Consider the following 17,085-nt stretch of genomic DNA (forward strand, 5'->3'; position numbering starts at 1 on the left):
AGAACTAACTTCTAAAATTAATGCATCTTGCAGACAATAATATGATCTATGTCAGTGTTCATTGCTTTTTCATTTATATATAACTTACTTGGATATTTTTTTCCTACTTGCAAGAAAATAAACTCCTAAATCACTTAAAATTTTGCTATCATTTCAATCATAGCAGGACTTAAGGTTTTGAAAATACTGCTTCTTGAAAATACTGCTTCTTGAAAATACTGCTTCTTGAAAATACTGCTTCTTGAAAATACTGCTTCTTGAAAATACTGCTTCTTGAAAATACTGCTTCTTGAAAATACTGCTTCTTGAAAATACTGCTTCTTGAAAATACTGCTTCTTGAAAATACTGCTTCTTGAAAATACTGCTTCTTGAAAATACTGCTTCTTGAAAATACTGCTTCTTGAAAATACTGCTTCTTGAAAATACTGCTTCTTGAAAATACTGCTTCTTGCTGTTAAGACTTATGTCCCATTTCAAATATCACAGTGATAAAAGGGCTTGCAGTATTTTTCTTTGTTTTTTAAACAACACTTTTAAAATAAGTTACATTCTTGGTTTTGTAATTTTGGGAGATTTAACTAATTTTGGATATTTTTCTATGTTCTTCTGCTTAAAGTCATAAGATTTCTGTATTGACCCCAATTGCATAGCTGTCTATTGTTTTCTAAGAGCATAGAAACAACTGTTCTTGTTGGACTTTAAATCCACCTGGAACTTTGTTCTGTCTCCGACAGTGGCTCATGGGGGATATTTAGAGTACAAGCACTGTCTTTTACTAAATTAGTACTTCTTCCTCCCTCCCCCCTCAAATAAGTAACCACAAGCTAGGTCTGAGTTGAAAGCAATGTTATTTCAGCGCTATTTGTGCCATGTTTTTAAATGACTATACTCAGACTTCCTTTAGCTTGAGGGCTATGGCCTTATCTTCCTGACAATTCCATTTTCTCGAAACTGTGTACCTGTTATCCATGCTGTAGGGTTTTTTTTCCAATTTTAGTTAAATCATTTTCTTATTCATAATAATATTTGAAATTAATAGTGATTAATATAACTACATCTTGAACATTGAGTCCTGCTCTTGAATGCTAAGTCAAAAAAAGGCACAATACACAATTAAATCTGTTAAATTTGCATTGCAATATTGGAGTATTACTAAGGGCATTCTGGACTTTGACAAAAAAACAAACCTGACCCTGACTGAGTCATCAATGTCACAGATTTTTGGGGGTGCAGCTGTCCTTGTCACCATCACCCAATTCCATCACAATAAGACACAGTCACAAGTCATTGAAAGTGTCTTCTGTGGCCTTTATTTTTGCTACTTATGCTTTTGTTTAACTGTGGAACCCATTTAGTAAGTACAGGAAAAGAGGGCAAAGTTTGGATTTAAGTAAACAGTCAAACAATTGAATAATTAACAATTTATGGATGGAAGACAAATGCTTGCCCACATTTAAAAAGTTACAAACAAATAAACTGTTTATTTTGAGACTTATCTTGTGTATATATGAAGGTATTTGTGTGCATATATGTACGGATACTGACAGATATTCTTTGATAGGTGCTGAAGAGAAAATCCTTGGAGAGTTTAAAGAAACTTATAGCCCAAGTGCTCCTGACTTCCATCTACAAGCAATGATCCAGTCTGCTGGTAAATTGGTTCTTATTGATAAGCTTCTTCCAAAAATGAAAGCAGGAGGCCACAAGGTGCTTATCTTCTCTCAGATGGTGCGCTGTCTTGATATTTTGGAGGATTACCTTATACATAAAAGGTAAGGTATTGCATATTTTGTCTTCATAGTGTGTTATTCTCAATGGGCATATCTTTAGATGTTTAGTGCAGGATTAATGATTACAGCATACCAAAGATAGGAAACATTTTTTTGTTGTTGTTCCAATTACTTTGTAACTTCTTATGCTTTGTGATATGTTATCAATTATTCAGTGACAGAAAAACTTTAGAGAGCATCTGAAGAAAGGTTATTGGGTAAACCGTGTGCCTTCAGTTTGTTGCTTTTTCCATTAAACGTTCTTGTATGTATGTACTGCTTACACATTGCCTATCAGAAACCATGTAAGTTCAAGCTCAACGTTGCTTGTCTAAACCCCAGGAAGCATGTAATGCATGCTTTATTTACGTTGTGTTGAACTTGGACCAGATACTTCTATGGGAAGTATAGCTCCTTACTCCCGACAAAATATAGGTACATAATGTTTAATAACTGGAGCTTTATTTTCTATATTAGTGTAACAATAGATATGTGGCTACAGTAAGGTAATTTAGGCCACTCTTAAAAGCAAAATTTTCACTTCCTATTTTGCCTAAATTACTACTGTTTTGAATTTTGCAGGATTTTACTGCCAGCCATAAAACCATTCCTTAGACTGGCTTTTGCTGTAACATATAATAGCACTGTTTGATCATACTGTTGACCCAAGGGAAACTAAGCGCTTATTTAAGCACGTGACTAAATACTGTGCATAAAGCCTTAGCATCTAACCTTAAACTCAGTTAAAAATCAGTAGTTGCTATGTTAGTCTGTAAAACTATAAAAAGTTCTGGTTTGATTGTTTTAATAGTTCAGTTGTTGGCTTGTAGATACTGCTTTAAAGCATATACTTGTCAGTGAACAGTCTAGTAATACAGAATTAACTTAAAAAAAAAAACCTTAGTAATAAATGTAGTGCCTTCGTGCAATGGATACTGGAATGTGTATTGGAAATCATTTGCAGATTATATTAACATCTCTTTTATTATCATTTTATTTAACTTTTATACTTTTTTGTTATGTGAAGTTATTAATTTGAACTGAAAGCTCAACATTTTGTGTTTTGTATATGTGGATTTTAATGCACTGACTGATTCTGTCTTCATAGTAGTACATATAATTCAATATGAAAATATTCCTTATTCTGTAAGGTTGTAACAACTAGACTAGTACATCACTGCTACAGGTAAAATCTTTTGAAATCCACAGAAGTTAAAATTTGCTTTATGCTGCCCTTTGGTTAGAACTGTTGGAGTGCCCACAGGGTTAGAGGTAATACTCAGCAGAGCCCCTAACTCTAGGGGACAGCCGCCTGCCAAACTGCCTGTGGTCCTGTGCCGTTTTATGGCTGATTAGAAGAAAAATGGTTGTGAAGCTTTTTGACTAGTAAATATACAGTCAGCATCTTCTTCCCTTTGCAGCATGCAGAAGTCTTTTGCTCCTTTTTTAAGCAGGGCCGAGACATTTATCTGGATTTCAGAAGCTTCATAGGAGTCTTTGTAATTATCAAAGGTAACGAAGGAAGTGACAGTTGAACTTTGGTCTTCTAATTTTGCCAGTTTTACTATAGTAGATCAGAAGTTCCTTGAGCCTTGATAAAGACCAAGACAGTGTTAGAGGTGCTGTGAAGTCATTTTTGTTGGATCTCTCTTGGTCCTGGCAGAAAGAATACGCAGTTCATGCAGTGACAGCTCACTGGGTGCTGCTGTGTGCTGCTTCGGCAGTTACCCCCACGAGGTTCGGGCCTTTGGCATGCGCTGCGGCAGTACGCCGCCAGGCGTCTGTCACCTGAGGCAGTGATCCAGAACAGCACATGAAAATCTTTTAAATATCTGCATTGGACTTCAGTTTGTGGTGTGTTTTAATACAACTAAATGCCGTGGTAATGCATGTTCCCTGGTACGTATAATCAGGCTAATCAGTCAGAATAATAATTCTGCTTTTCAGAAGAATTTGTCTTAAAATGTCCATGTTAGGACTTGCTGATGTTACCCACATTTTACTACTACCAATATGAGAGGTCAATCTTGATTTCTGGTTATGTTCCTCACTGATAAGCAGAAATCAAAGTTGTTTATGTCATTTTTATTGATTGTAAAGAATAAATACGCAGGCAAGAGACCTATTGTAATTTCTCTTTACATTATAAACAGTTTTGTAATGATTTTTGTGTGTGTCTGTGTGTGCTGTGTGTATACGTGACAATGTGCAGATACTTATATGAACGAATTGATGGACGAGTAAGAGGGAATCTGAGACAAGCTGCCATTGACCGGTTTAGCAAACCCGATTCGGATCGGTTTGTCTTCCTCCTCTGCACCAGAGCTGGTGGCTTGGGCATTAATCTGACAGCAGCAGATACCTGTATAATTTTTGATTCTGACTGGAATCCTCAAAATGATCTGCAGGTAATTCTTTTTTTTTTTTTTTTTTTTTTGGTGAGCGTAATATTGAGGCCTAAGCAGGCAAACAAACCTAGTCAATATAAACTTGCTCACTTTGAATACTGTCTCTGTTTTGAACATGCATGATTTCAACATGTTCAGGGTTTTCTTTTTTGAAGTGTATGTTTAAAGTTTATTGATGGATACTTTCTAAGTAGAAGTCATCTAGGTTCCATCTTTTTTCAACTTTGTCTTTCAGATTGATTTCTCTTTAAATGCAACAGTTTACTGCAGCTAAATGCAACCAAATCTGTGAATTTATAAAAACCTTAAGATTTTGAAGCCATCAGGAAACATGAAACAACACTGGGGAGTCAGATTTTACATATACTGACTGTACAGTTCACAAAAGTAGGGCTGTTCAATTAAAAATTATTTAACTAGGGAAGAATTTGGTCCCGTGTTAAGGTACAGTTACTCCATAGTTTTAGATCGGAGTGACTTCAGAAACTGTCCCAAGTGAGTAAATGCAATTGAACTAGTAAATATTACTAGCTATGGGTGTTATTTATCTTTGCAGCGAAATATCTAGGTGTAAATATTTGAGAAAAGGTGATGAGAGGCAGAAGGGAGCTGGGATATAGGTTTGTCCTGTAAGCCTGAAGTAAATACAAAGCTATATAATCAAAACTGCTTTGTGTAAGAAATGCAGAGGGGAAAGCCTCCCCTTCGTTTTAAGAAATATAGACATTGAGATGTAGTTTAGTTAGGTGTTGCTACTGTGATACCTGACCAGAAACTCAGAAGGTCCAGTTAGCACATAAAATAGGCTTTTTATAGAACTTTGTATTACCTGTATTTTTACTTTATACAGGCTGTATGCTCCTACTGCCATCCTTGACCACTAAGATTCAACTGTAATAAAAATCTAGAAAGCTAAAGGAAAGATATTACCATGTGGGTTTATGTAAGAAAATGTTTATTTGTGTATGCAAATAGATGAGAGAGTAATGTATAAATGAAGATATTTCTCATTACTTATTAAAACCAAATATAAGAGATTGAGGTTGAAACTAATACATTTTTATATAATACATACATAATCTATAGAAAAGCAGTAATTTGTAGAATCAAACAATGAATTAGTCAAATTTAGGAATTAGACACTGAAGTAGAATCCAGTTTGAAGTCACAACTTCTTTAGTGTTTGTATTTGGAGATCTGACAAATTGTGGCTTAGTGTGTCTTTTTTATGCAGTGTTTTTGTTGGAGAAATACCATTTAGCTGCATTCAGCACAGATCATCCCACCTGCATTTTACCTGTTACTATTCTTACAGAAGTGTTTATGGCGTGAAAGATATCTGATAGTTTCCATTTAAGTAAATGTGAACTGACTTCCTTTCAAGTTTATGCTGTTGTTTAAGATTTATGCTACAGTAGAACAAATTTCTTAGTCTTATCTTGTTTCTAGACAAAAGTCTAAATTTTCATTTTTGTTCTCCATTCTTTCAAAAGGCTCAAGCCCGTTGTCACAGGATTGGTCAGAACAAAGCAGTGAAGGTCTACAGATTGATAACCCGTAATTCGTATGAGAGAGAGATGTTTGACAGAGCAAGTCTGAAATTGGGACTGGATAAGGCTGTCTTACAGAGTATGAGTGGAAGAGAAAACAGCGTTGGTGGTGTATGTAAATTTGTTTCTTGAAATAATTATCCTTTTGCTTTTGTAATCCTGTGGGAACTGTTTTAATTTATAGAAGTTACCTTTTTTTTTCTATTGCTTGCATCTGTTATGTTTTGTGATGTGGGTTAATGATAATTGGCATAATTATCAAATATAGTCACATTTTCTGATAAGTTTTCTGATAAAATTTTTGTTATTTGTTACCTCATAAGGTCCAGGGTAGATAATTTCAAAGCTAACACAGGGAGAAAAGTTTCTCTTTGACTTGTTGCATCTCCTGAATTGTATTACTTTAATATAAGATCAGATGTATGCGTGGTAATAAAAGGTAATTTTTTTAAACTTATGTTCATCACTGCATTGATAATAGCCATGACTAAAGAAAGGTACTTGCAAAAAATCAACACAGTAACCATATAACATTATTTCAATAGTCAATTAGACTTTTAGCTTAGTGCTTTTATTAACCTAGATTTTAAGTTTATAAATTAAAAGGCATAGTTAGGTTGTAGAAGGGAAAGAAGAAATAAAAAAGGCTTTGGGGGATTTTTTTCCCTAGACTTTATTTTTAAATCTATTTTATTTGCTCAGATCCAACAACTCTCTAAGAAAGAAATAGAAGATTTGCTTCGAAGAGGGGCATATGGTGCCATTATGGATGAAGAAGATGAAGGATCTAAATTCTGTGAGGAAGACATTGACCAAATTTTGCTACGTCGTACTAAAACTATCACAATTGAATCAGAAGGAAGGGGCTCCACATTTGCCAAGGTGCAGAAGCAGCAAGTTGTTCTTTGACCGTACAGAGTTTTAAATTTAGTTGAAGAATGTTACAAAGCTTATACTTTAAAAAGAAACAAAACAGTAGTTATGTCTATGAGGTGCATTTTTTGTGTTCTTATATTTAAAACCGTATGTAGACGTGCATATAGCAAAGTCTATGATTTGCACATTCACATTGAGTAAATGGCAGACCCAAGGGACATGCTTGAGCAAAATCAAGTGATAGGTGTGGTATAGTGGACTGCAGTAACCAAGAATATTAAAACATTGTTTTGTTTATATGTTCATTGAGATATATTAAGCACAGGGGAAAAAATGTAAGCTAATAATTTTTTAATAAGATTAAAAATTGTCAGATTGAATCTAAAAATACCTATACTTAGGATATGATTTGAACTCTGCACTTTTCTGGTAAGAATTGGAAGAGCAGAATAAGAATGTTTCTAAAATATAGGAGGAGAAATAAAGAAATTGTAAGAATAAAAGGTCTTCAGAGTAATTGATTATGTGCAGAATAAAATTGGCTGAAATCTGTTTTTAATTTGTGATGGGTAACTAAAAAAAAAAAAAAAAAAAAAAAGAAAAAACAGCTAATTTCTCAAACAATATAACCAAGACTGTGCAACATGGGTCTTTCACTAATGCAGTTGTGACAATTTAAAAAACAAGCAAAGCAGAAGGAAAGCTTTTAAGAATATAAATGAATATTTATAAATAATGCATATAGTTATTTAGGATCTTTTGTTAAGTAAAAAGTAGGCTCCTTATGAAGAAATAGGAAGCATCATCATCTTTTTTTAACAGAAGAGCTAGAATTTTGTTTGTTTACTTTTTTCCCCAAAAGCAGTGTATCTTTTTTTTTCTTAATACTTTCTGAAATTAAGCTTATTCCATGCTCCCAAGCTTTGATTGTTGGTAGTTTAAACACTCCTTTGAAATTTCGCTCAAGCGAATACTTTTGCATGCAATGAAATCCTCAAATGCTGATGAGCCTCTTCAAAGGATTCCGTTTTCTTTCATTCGAGTAACATAGATTGAGACTTAGAGGCAGAAGAATCTTGCAGCTTCATGTTCTTCCCTCCTGATGGTGCAAAGAAGTTCATTAGATTTTTCTGATATCTTATGGATCTGACTTTAAGAGGGAGGAAATATTTTGAGTTACTTTGCACTGTAGGTAACTTCTAAAGGCTTAACAACTGCTTGGGATATTGTGATGGGATAAGACTATGTAGTCGTAGCAGCAGATGTTCAAACTGTACTAACTGTTCATCTACGATGTTGGTAAAATCTTTTTTTTTTTTCCCCCCCAATACAGGCTAGTTTTGTTGCATCTGGAAACAGGACTGATATTTCATTAGATGATCCCAACTTCTGGCAGAAATGGGCCAAAAAAGCAGAAATAGATATTGAAGCCATCAGTGGTAGAGTAAGTATCTCTCTTTTATAATGCATGTTCTTTTAAGTATGTGCTTATTGTTGAATTGTGGAATAACAGTGAAGGATTTTTGGTGCTTTTTGGATTAACATTTTGACTAATCAGACTGGGGGGGGGGGGTATTTTACTCCTTTATTTTTGATTGTGCTGGTTAGTCTGTGCATGGGTAATCAAGATTGCTTTAGTATTTTTTAGCTCCCTAATGTCCCAAAAGAGTTTGGTGGGGGGGTTTTGTTTGTTTGGTTGTGGCTTTTTGTTTGGTTTTGGGGTTGTTTTTGGTTTAAGACCTAGAAATGGTTGGAATTGTATAATTGTTCCGATTGCTTTGTTTCTCTGGCTGTAAATCCTATGCTAGAATCTGCAAGATAGCTGCCTGAGAGTTATAATGGCAGTTTTACCTTACTGAAAGATGTATCCTGTACTTTAAGAAATTCCTATGCAGTCAGTTCTAAAAAGGTTTCATGGCCCCTTTTTACTGGCAGAGACCATGCAGGAGTCTGTGCAAGTTTTCAGTGCAAATAAATGAGATTTCAGTATTGGTTATAACTAATATATTGGCATCATGATATGAAACTCAGTTTTTGTTGCCTTAAACACCACAAAATACTACACTTGCTTTTCATGTATTTTCTGTGATGTTCTTTGTAAAGTATCTATTAATGAAATTGGAAAGAACATTTTCTATCTCAACTAAAGCCACCTGTTTAAGAAAAACTTACCAGCTATTTTTGATAAGTTTTGTTTGAAATTTTGCAGAACAGCCTGGTTATAGATACCCCAAGAATTAGGAAACAAACACGGCCATTCAGTGCTACAAAAGATGAGCTGGCTGAATTGTCTGAAGTGGAGAGTGAGGGCGATGATAAACCAAAACTCCGCAGGCCTTGTGACCGCTCCAATGGATATGGAAGAACAGAGTGCTTTCGGGTGGAAAAAAACTTACTGGTCTATGGGTAGGGTATACATCCTACTTCATTCTTGGAAGCTTACAAAAGTGTTTTTCTAAGTACTGTATTTTGTTTATGGAATAAATTTTAACTATCTTGGCAAAGATGAATACAGATCCTGACCAAGTAGAGTGTGTGTGTGTGTGTGTGTGTGTGTAAATAAGTTTACTTTCATATTATATCCATTTGATGTGATCCTAAGCATTAAGGTTTGTTAGTTATTGCAAAAGATGTAAGGCATAATAAAATACATAGGTACTGCTAATCACATGAATATAATTTAACTTTAGATGTCTTTGTTTATGTGGTAAGACTTACCTTGGTTGTCTCAGGCTATGTGATACAGGTGCATATATGATTGTGTTTATACTGTCATGTGTTGTGGTATCTAGGTAGAAATAAGCATGTAATGACAGCATTTATAGCCTTTCCATTTTGCTTTGTTTTGTATCTGAAGGAGTTCCTTCAAATCCATTTAATGCTTTTATACTTCTGAATTCCCAACCTTTTTGTCTTTTAAGAGGAATATGTTTAAATGGACTGAACGTATAGTATGGTCAGTCAACCTACTAGGTTTTAGATTAAACTTGAAATTAACTTGGCATCTATCTATAGAATTTATTTAGCATATGAATTTATTGTGCACCCTATATAAATCTTTCTGACAATTTCCATTTGAAGAAACATTAAGGAAAAGAGAAAATCCTTCTTCAAAGGAGATTATGCACATTTAACACTGGCACTACAGTAGTCTCTGTAAATTCATTACAGAAGAGAACAGTGTTTTCAGTAGTGCTGCAGGCAGGCTCAAAAATCTGCAAGTAAATAAGGCTCAGTAAGGGGCCTGGTGTTGATAATTGCAAAACATTTTGCACTTCTGTGAGGTTTGAATAGGAACTGAAAATCTGACCGGTTAGTTTAAGCATATTAAAATCAAATGTTGATTTGTGAATATAATTTTAGGCCTTCTTTCTCTCTTGCCTTAAAAGATAAATGACTATGTTGGTACATCAGTATGAGTACCTGTCAGTATTGTGTTTTAAAAGCCTGCAACAGTCATCCATGTTTTTTAAACAGGCAACCCACAGAATTTTGTTTGAAAGGTTACTTTCACATTTCCACTCAGTAACTTAAATAGAAGGAAAAAAAAATAGAAAAGTGAAAATCTTGCAGAGAAGCTCCTTTTTGTAAAATAAATCTACAGGCTGCCTGAGTGTTTCACCTTAAAGTGCTGATGTGTATTTCACTTTGGACCAGGTGGGGTCGATGGAGAGAGATTTTGTCGCATGGTCGCTTCAAGAGACAACTAAATGAACAGGATGTGGAGATAATTTGCCGAGCTCTATTAGCATATTGTCTTGTTCACTACAGAGGGGATGAGAAGATAAAAAGTTTTATATGGGATCTCATTACCCCAACAGAAGATGGGCAAACACGAGAGCTGCAGAATCACCTTGGTAAGTTAAGTGTCTCTGCAATTAAATAGCTTCACATGCGTATACTTGTGATACTGGGATAAAAACAGCTGAAAACTCTCTCCAAAGGTGTCCTACTTAAAATAAATGGAATTTACTCTGGATAGTTAATGGGGGGAAAATGTGCCCTTTCTGCTTTGCTTTGCTTTTTGGTGGCTTACCCTAACAGATTGGCATACTCTAGGTAAGCTTTCTTTTGGTTCAGCTGGTGTAAGAACCTGTTCTGTTTCGCAGCAGGTGACAACACTCTCCCTTCTCTCCCCCTCTCCTGCTTTGTCCTTAGCTGGTGAAATGTGCTCCAGAGATGCTCTAAGAGACAAAGGAGAAAGAAATGATGCGAGGCTAGAATTTTTTCTGCACTGCAGGTCACAGTACTGATACAGGATATAGTAACTACAAGTATCGCAGGGGATCTATATATACCTGTTGCTGTCACTGTTTTATTTTAAATTATATAGGCTTATCAGCCCCTGTGCCTAGGGGAAGAAAAGGAAAGAAAGTGAAGACCCAAGCTAGTACTTTTGATATACACAAAGCAGAATGGCTTCGAAAATATAATCCAGAACACCTATTGCAAGATGAAGGATATAAAAAGCACATAAAACACCATTGTAACAAGTAAGCAGTAGCTGAAATGTGAATGTTTTCCAATTTTTTTTAAAGATTCTTTTTTCTTCTAATTCTCATTGTCTTAAAAAACTTTAAAATACTTGTGTTACTCTGCAGAAATAAGTTTTGATGATGTGTGCTTGATTAGGACAAATGGGTTGCATACTGGGAGGTGAAACAACTATTTCAGTTTTTAGATAATTCTCTGGTCATTTCTGATTAAAAATTATGTTTGTGTGTGTGTATGCGCCTACCTAGAGAGACATCCTCCTAGCGTATTTTGAGAGCCTTGTAGCACCCAAAGGACTGAAGAGTTTGCTAAGTTTGCTTAGATAATGCTTAGAGTTTATGCTTAGTTTGCAAAGAGAACACTTAGCGAAGAAACTGTAAGCATCAAAGTCGTTGCCTCTCAGTCTTCTGCTTTTTCCCTGGCAGAGTTTCGAGGCTTCTGAGGAGCTGAGCTTGCTTCCTTGCTTGTTGAAATTCACTCCTAGGCATGAGCTTGTTTTAAATTAAATTGGTTTTTAAATCAGTTTTCTGTAGCAGAACTTGTCATACTCTGCCTGAAAATTTTGTGCAACTGCAGTAGCTGGACTCAAGATAAAGCGTAGAGAAGCCACTGAGGTCATGTGCTGAATTGTAGAGGGAGGAGGAAAGAAAAGGTGGTGTGGAGGATGTTCCTTTCTCAGCCTGCTACGGTCTTTTGAAGAGAATCCTCAAAACTGGGCAAGGGAGATGGCAGTTTGCTAATAACAGGATTTTATGAAGAAAGTGAGGAGTGTTCTGCTGGCTCTGATCTTTTTCTAGGATTTGAAAGAATTTTTACAAAAAAATCATTTGTAAAAGTGGTTGCAATAAAAAAGTTGTTTAAATTCCTCCTGAATTGGAGGTTATCTTCTAAGGGAAGACAGTGATGTTCTAGGAAAACCAATGGAAAGCTTTGCAATGTCACAAAAATTAATGAAAGCTTTTAGAGTACTAATATCTGGGGTTCTTTTGTTTCTGTTTTTTTTTTTGTTTTTGTTTTTTTTTTAGGGTCTTGCTTCGAGTAAGAATGCTGTATTATTTAAAACAAGAAGTCATTGGTAATGAATTCCAAAAGGTGTTTGATGGAATTGATGCCAGGTGAACTATACAGAGGTTTTTTGCTTGTTTATTTTAAATGTAAACTATCAAATGAAAATTCAGAATTCTTTCTAGATGTAAATAAGAATCATAACAACCAAATATCTGTACCCTTAAACTGTGAGAAAATGCTTCTATTTGCTCTTTGTTTACTAAGCAGTTTGTACTTACTGTACATGAGGAAGTTTTGATTGCTGTTTATTAGTCTAGCTATGTAAAATAAAATCATTAAAACTAAAAAACTGAGTAAAAGATAAGTTATTATAGTTTATATGCTAATCAGGAGGTATTCTCTGTTGTGCACACTTTTGGTTAAGTGCTTCATCTTCCATTGATTTTTATTTTATTTTTTTTTAATGGCAGCATTTCCATTTGAAAGTTCTTGAACTCACTGCTACAGTAACTTGTGGTGGATAGAAAGTTTAAATTGGTTCAGAAAGCTGTTCTAAAAATTTATGGAAGAACAGCCCATCTAATACTATCACACACAAAAGCAGATAGTCTGTGGTTTACAAAACTTAAGCACAGACTGCCAGAAGTTGGCAAAGTTTAAGCGTACAAAGACAAAAATGTACCTCTCCTTCTGAGCATTAGTGACCCTTGCGCTGTTGGTGACTCTCCTTAGTGAAATTGATGTTTGGGTCCCTGAGCCAGATCACTCGGAAGTTCCTGCTGAGTGGTGGGACGTGGATGCGGATAAATCCCTTCTCATTGGAGTTTTTAAACATGGTGAGTAATACAGGTGGCTGTTTATATACTTCCCCACCTCTCAGTATCAACCCCCTACTCTCTTGTGTTTTTTGTGGGGATTTTTTAATAGCTTCCTTGGAAAGTTGAATTTGTGCCTTTCCCCCCCCTCCCCCATTTTAGGTTATGAAAAGTACAACACTATCAGAGCAGATCCAGCACTGTGCTTCTTGGAAAGGGTTGGCAAACCAGACGAAAAAGCAGTTGCTGCTGAGCAGAGAGCAAACGATTATATGGATGGGTAGGAGTACTTCAAACTAGTCATGAATATTTTGAGGCCTTAAAATAAACTAGACTGAATTTATATGCTGTACTTTATTTTCCTCTTAAATGTTTTTTATACTAGTTTGATAGCATTGATGTGAACAATACTGCTTTGATTTTACTCTTGCAGTGTGTCAAGCAGAATTAGGAAGAGTGTAACAAAACCAATGCAGTGTGGGATTTCACAGTTAAGGAAAAAATGTAGCAACTTGTTGTTACAGTGATTGCACCCATTGCACCTTGTGGTGGGTCAGAAACGCCACTTAGATGCTGAAGTGCAAAAGCCTCCTGAGGCTGAGTACTGCAGACCTGTTTTAACTCCTTTGCCGATCCACCAGCGTGATACCAGTCTTGTGTAGCTAACCAGTGACCCCAGTAGATCAGCTGGAGTATCACTGCTAACTGCTGCAAGGCAGAACTGCCTTTACGTAGCAGGGAGAGGGCTGGCAACTCTCTCATAAAGGACCTCCTTGAAGGAGACTGCGACTTTAAAGAGAGGAGGGGGAAAGGACAGGGTTAAAGCCGCAGCTGCTATGAAATATTTTCCGTCTTTCAAATAAAAAATTAACCAGAGTAAATCTAACTAGATTTAAATGTTCTGTGTATTTGAAAAAAGAGTAAGGATTTCTTACAGTGTTATTGAAATGGCCTGTTATGTCTTGAAATTTTAACAGGGATGTAGAAGATCCAGAATATAAACCAGCCCCAGCAATGTTTAAAGATGACATAGAGGTATAGTGGGCATCTAATTTTTTATTCTTTTAACACACTCTGAATGCAACATTTTGAATGTTTTTTTGAGCAAATTATTTAATATTTTCAATATTTCTCTAAATTGATACAGCTTATGCATGTTTCCTGCAAATCTTTATAGTGAGGGGGAGGGAAAGAGGAACAAATTGGTGTGTAATTCTTTTCTATGCCTTATTTAACCATTTGTTCAAAATATAAAATACATTACTGTTGTTCTTTGTCATAATCGTAAATTGTATGCAAGATGTGCATTTTAATTAAATCTCTGGTGGGGCTACATTTTTTATTTGGTTCAATTTTGTTTTTCTACAGGATGATGTTTCATCCCCAGGTGATCTGGTAATAGCAGATGGAGGTATATACATAAAACTTTAAATTTCAGCCTTAGTTTGAATTTTTTAATTCCCCTGACTCTTAGCTAAATCATATTTAGATTGCTTGTTGTTAGTGTGCAGCCATAGGCACCAGCAATAATTAATTTGTTTGTGTAACTTTGTTTTAATATAGATGGACAAATGATGGAGGGAGACAAAATTTATTGGCCCACTCAGTCCGCCTTAACAACACGTCTTCGCCGCCTAATAACAGCTTATCAACGAACAAGTAAAAATAGACAGATTCAGCAGATCCAGCCAGCATTCCCAATACAGACTAGTATGATGCAGCCTCCATATGAAGAAGCTGCTCTAAATCCAAAGATGGCTGCTAAGATTGAAAGACAGCAAAGGTATGTGCAGAGCACAAATATTCTTTTTTTTTTAATACACAATTATAACAAAAATTCAAAGGAGTTTTATATTCTATATTTTATATATTCTTGATGAAGTAATAATTGCAAGTTGCATGAAATAGTGAATGAAATTACTGTTTCCAATTTTTTTCTTGCTGATCAAGATGGACAAGAAGAGAAGAAGCTGACTTTTACAGAGTTGTGTCCACATTTGGAGTGGTGTTTGATCCTGAAAGGGGCCGATTTGATTGGACCAAATTTAGAGCGATGGCTAGGTTACATAAGAAAACTGATGAGAGCTTAGAGAAGTACTTGTATGCGTTTATGTCAATGTGCAGGAGAGTCTGTCGTCTTCCCTCAAAAGAAGGTGAGTGTATATATTTTAGAGTTTTATCTCTTAATTTCTGCTATGAATATGTACCTTGAAATTTCTTTCATGTGTTCCAAAATAAAAGTGGGGGAGAACAAAATAAGGATAGATCTGAGGTGAAATATGAATCGAAAGTTTGTAACAGGGAGAGATATTAACTGGTCAAAGCCATTTACTTCTAGAACTGATTTGGAGTGGTTTGGATTTTTTGCCAGATTCTCATCTTTGTTTTGTTTTGATGCAGAGCTCGTAGACCCAAACATCTTTATCCAACCAATTACAGAGGAGCGTGCTTCTCGGACTTTGTATCGCATTGAGCTTCTAAGGAAAGTGCGAGAACAGGCTCTTCGACACCCACAGTTGTTTGAACGACTAAAACTATGCCAGCCGAACCCAGACTTGCCTGTCTGGTGGGAGTGTGGGACTCATGACAGGGATTTACTTATTGGAGCTGCTAAACATGGAGTTAGCAGGACAGACTATCATATTCTTCGTGATCCTGAACTGTCATTTATGTCTGCCCAGAGGAGCTATAGTCAGAACAAAGTGGCACTCTCAAGGACTTCTACTCCCCTCTTGCATCAATATCAGATGGCATTGTCTGCTTCTCCTCTTACACCTCAGTCAAGAATGCTGGATGCTAAAGTGAATGCTCTTGAGGATACAAAAGTTAAAAATGAAAATCTGAAAGAGGACCCTCAGTCTTCTGAAGAGGAATCTATGTCTACAGAGGAGACACAAACAATAATGAAATCTGAACCTTTGAGTCCAAAAAATGGCACATCAATACAAAATACAGACCACAAACCTAGCGTGAAGACTGAAACAGACAGGCGCATGGTTGCAGCAAGGACAGAGCCTCTAACTCCAAACCCAGCCTCCAAAAAACAGAGAGTCAGCAAAAGAGGATCTGATTCCAGCTCGGACTCAGACTCGGACTCAGATAGATCATCCTGTTCTTCCAGGTCATCATCTTCATCCTCTTCATCTTCCTCATCTTGTTCACACTCTCGATCAGGCTCTAGCTCCTCGTCATCTTCATCTTGTTCTTCAGCCTCCTCCTCATCCTCCTCCTCCTCCTCATCCTCCTCCTCGTCATCATCGTCATCGTCTGAGGAGAGTGATAGTGATGAAGAGGAGGCGCAAAAACGTGGTATGTGCATAGTCTTTTTCTCCTTGTAAGCTGGAGGTGACCAAGCTTGTACTTGTACTAAAATTTTCAAGCATTTAAAATATTTGCTTCAAAACTGCTTAGAAAAGACTGAGGAGATTATATAGCATAGGACCAAAGACCATATAGAGAGACACTTTGGAAGTTTCAGAGTAGAAGCAAAAACCACTGATTAGTGAAAGGGCTTAAAATTTTTAATAAATTGATCAATCATACCTAACTTTTTTAGATATTGACTATGAACTGTACTCTACCCTTGTCACATTCAAACTGAGTTAGCATGTGAACAGATATTTCTCTACTCTGTGATAAATGGTAATAGGAAGGGGAAGAGAATGAAGTTGGGCAATGGGATTACAGCATGAGTGAATAAGCTTCCCTCTCGCCCCTCCCCCCCCCCTGATAACTGAGGCAAAAAGGCATCATGTTAAGCAGATGGATCCTTTTGTCTGGGGAACTGACAGACGGAATCCATAGGGTTAATTTTATGGGGAATGAACACTGGGAAATAAAATGCTGCTTAGACAAAATGCTTCAGGTGCTGCTGTCTGTAGCAGTAGAAGGACGTTTTCAGAGGAAACCGTTGTATGAAAATTTCAAAACAGTGTGAGAAAAGGAAGGCTTATATGACATAATATTTAGTTCCAGATGGAAGATACCATAACGTTTGCTTCACATACAAATATTGGGCTTCCTTTCTGCCAGCTCAGTCTGTTTAGGCATATAGTTGTGCTATCCTCAGATCGCAAAATGTTGTAAATCCATCAGCCTTTCTTTTTGTGGCTATTGGTAAAGACTGGCAAATGCTGGAAAATTCCCTTAACTTCATCTACGCTT

At 36.0% G+C, this 17,085-nt stretch overlaps 1 protein-coding gene across 8 annotated transcripts in view; it reads left to right on the plus strand.

Annotated features, from left to right (window-relative positions):
• Positions 1-17,085, plus strand: part of CHD9 (chromodomain helicase DNA binding protein 9) — a 104,891-nt gene that overhangs the window by 73,551 nt on the left and 14,255 nt on the right. For all 8 annotated transcript variants that reach the window (XM_067302579.1, XM_067302582.1, XM_067302583.1 and 5 more), the window contains 16 exons: positions 1,563-1,773; positions 3,983-4,178; positions 5,672-5,839; positions 6,431-6,610; positions 7,938-8,048; positions 8,814-9,010; positions 10,262-10,461; positions 10,938-11,097; positions 12,124-12,213; positions 12,839-12,942; positions 13,084-13,201; positions 13,899-13,956; positions 14,290-14,332; positions 14,485-14,704; positions 14,872-15,074; positions 15,322-16,230. In XM_067302579.1, the coding sequence (XP_067158680.1) occupies positions 1,563-1,773; positions 3,983-4,178; positions 5,672-5,839; positions 6,431-6,610; positions 7,938-8,048; positions 8,814-9,010; positions 10,262-10,461; positions 10,938-11,097; positions 12,124-12,213; positions 12,839-12,942; positions 13,084-13,201; positions 13,899-13,956; positions 14,290-14,332; positions 14,485-14,704; positions 14,872-15,074; positions 15,322-16,230 (3,168 nt within the window). The remainder of the gene's footprint in view (positions 1-1,562; positions 1,774-3,982; positions 4,179-5,671; positions 5,840-6,430; positions 6,611-7,937; positions 8,049-8,813; positions 9,011-10,261; positions 10,462-10,937; positions 11,098-12,123; positions 12,214-12,838; positions 12,943-13,083; positions 13,202-13,898; positions 13,957-14,289; positions 14,333-14,484; positions 14,705-14,871; positions 15,075-15,321; positions 16,231-17,085) is intronic.

Source organism: Apteryx mantelli, chromosome 10 (assembly GCF_036417845.1).
Source record: "Apteryx mantelli isolate bAptMan1 chromosome 10, bAptMan1.hap1, whole genome shotgun sequence".
NCBI classification, from domain to species: domain Eukaryota; kingdom Metazoa; phylum Chordata; class Aves; order Apterygiformes; family Apterygidae; genus Apteryx; species Apteryx mantelli.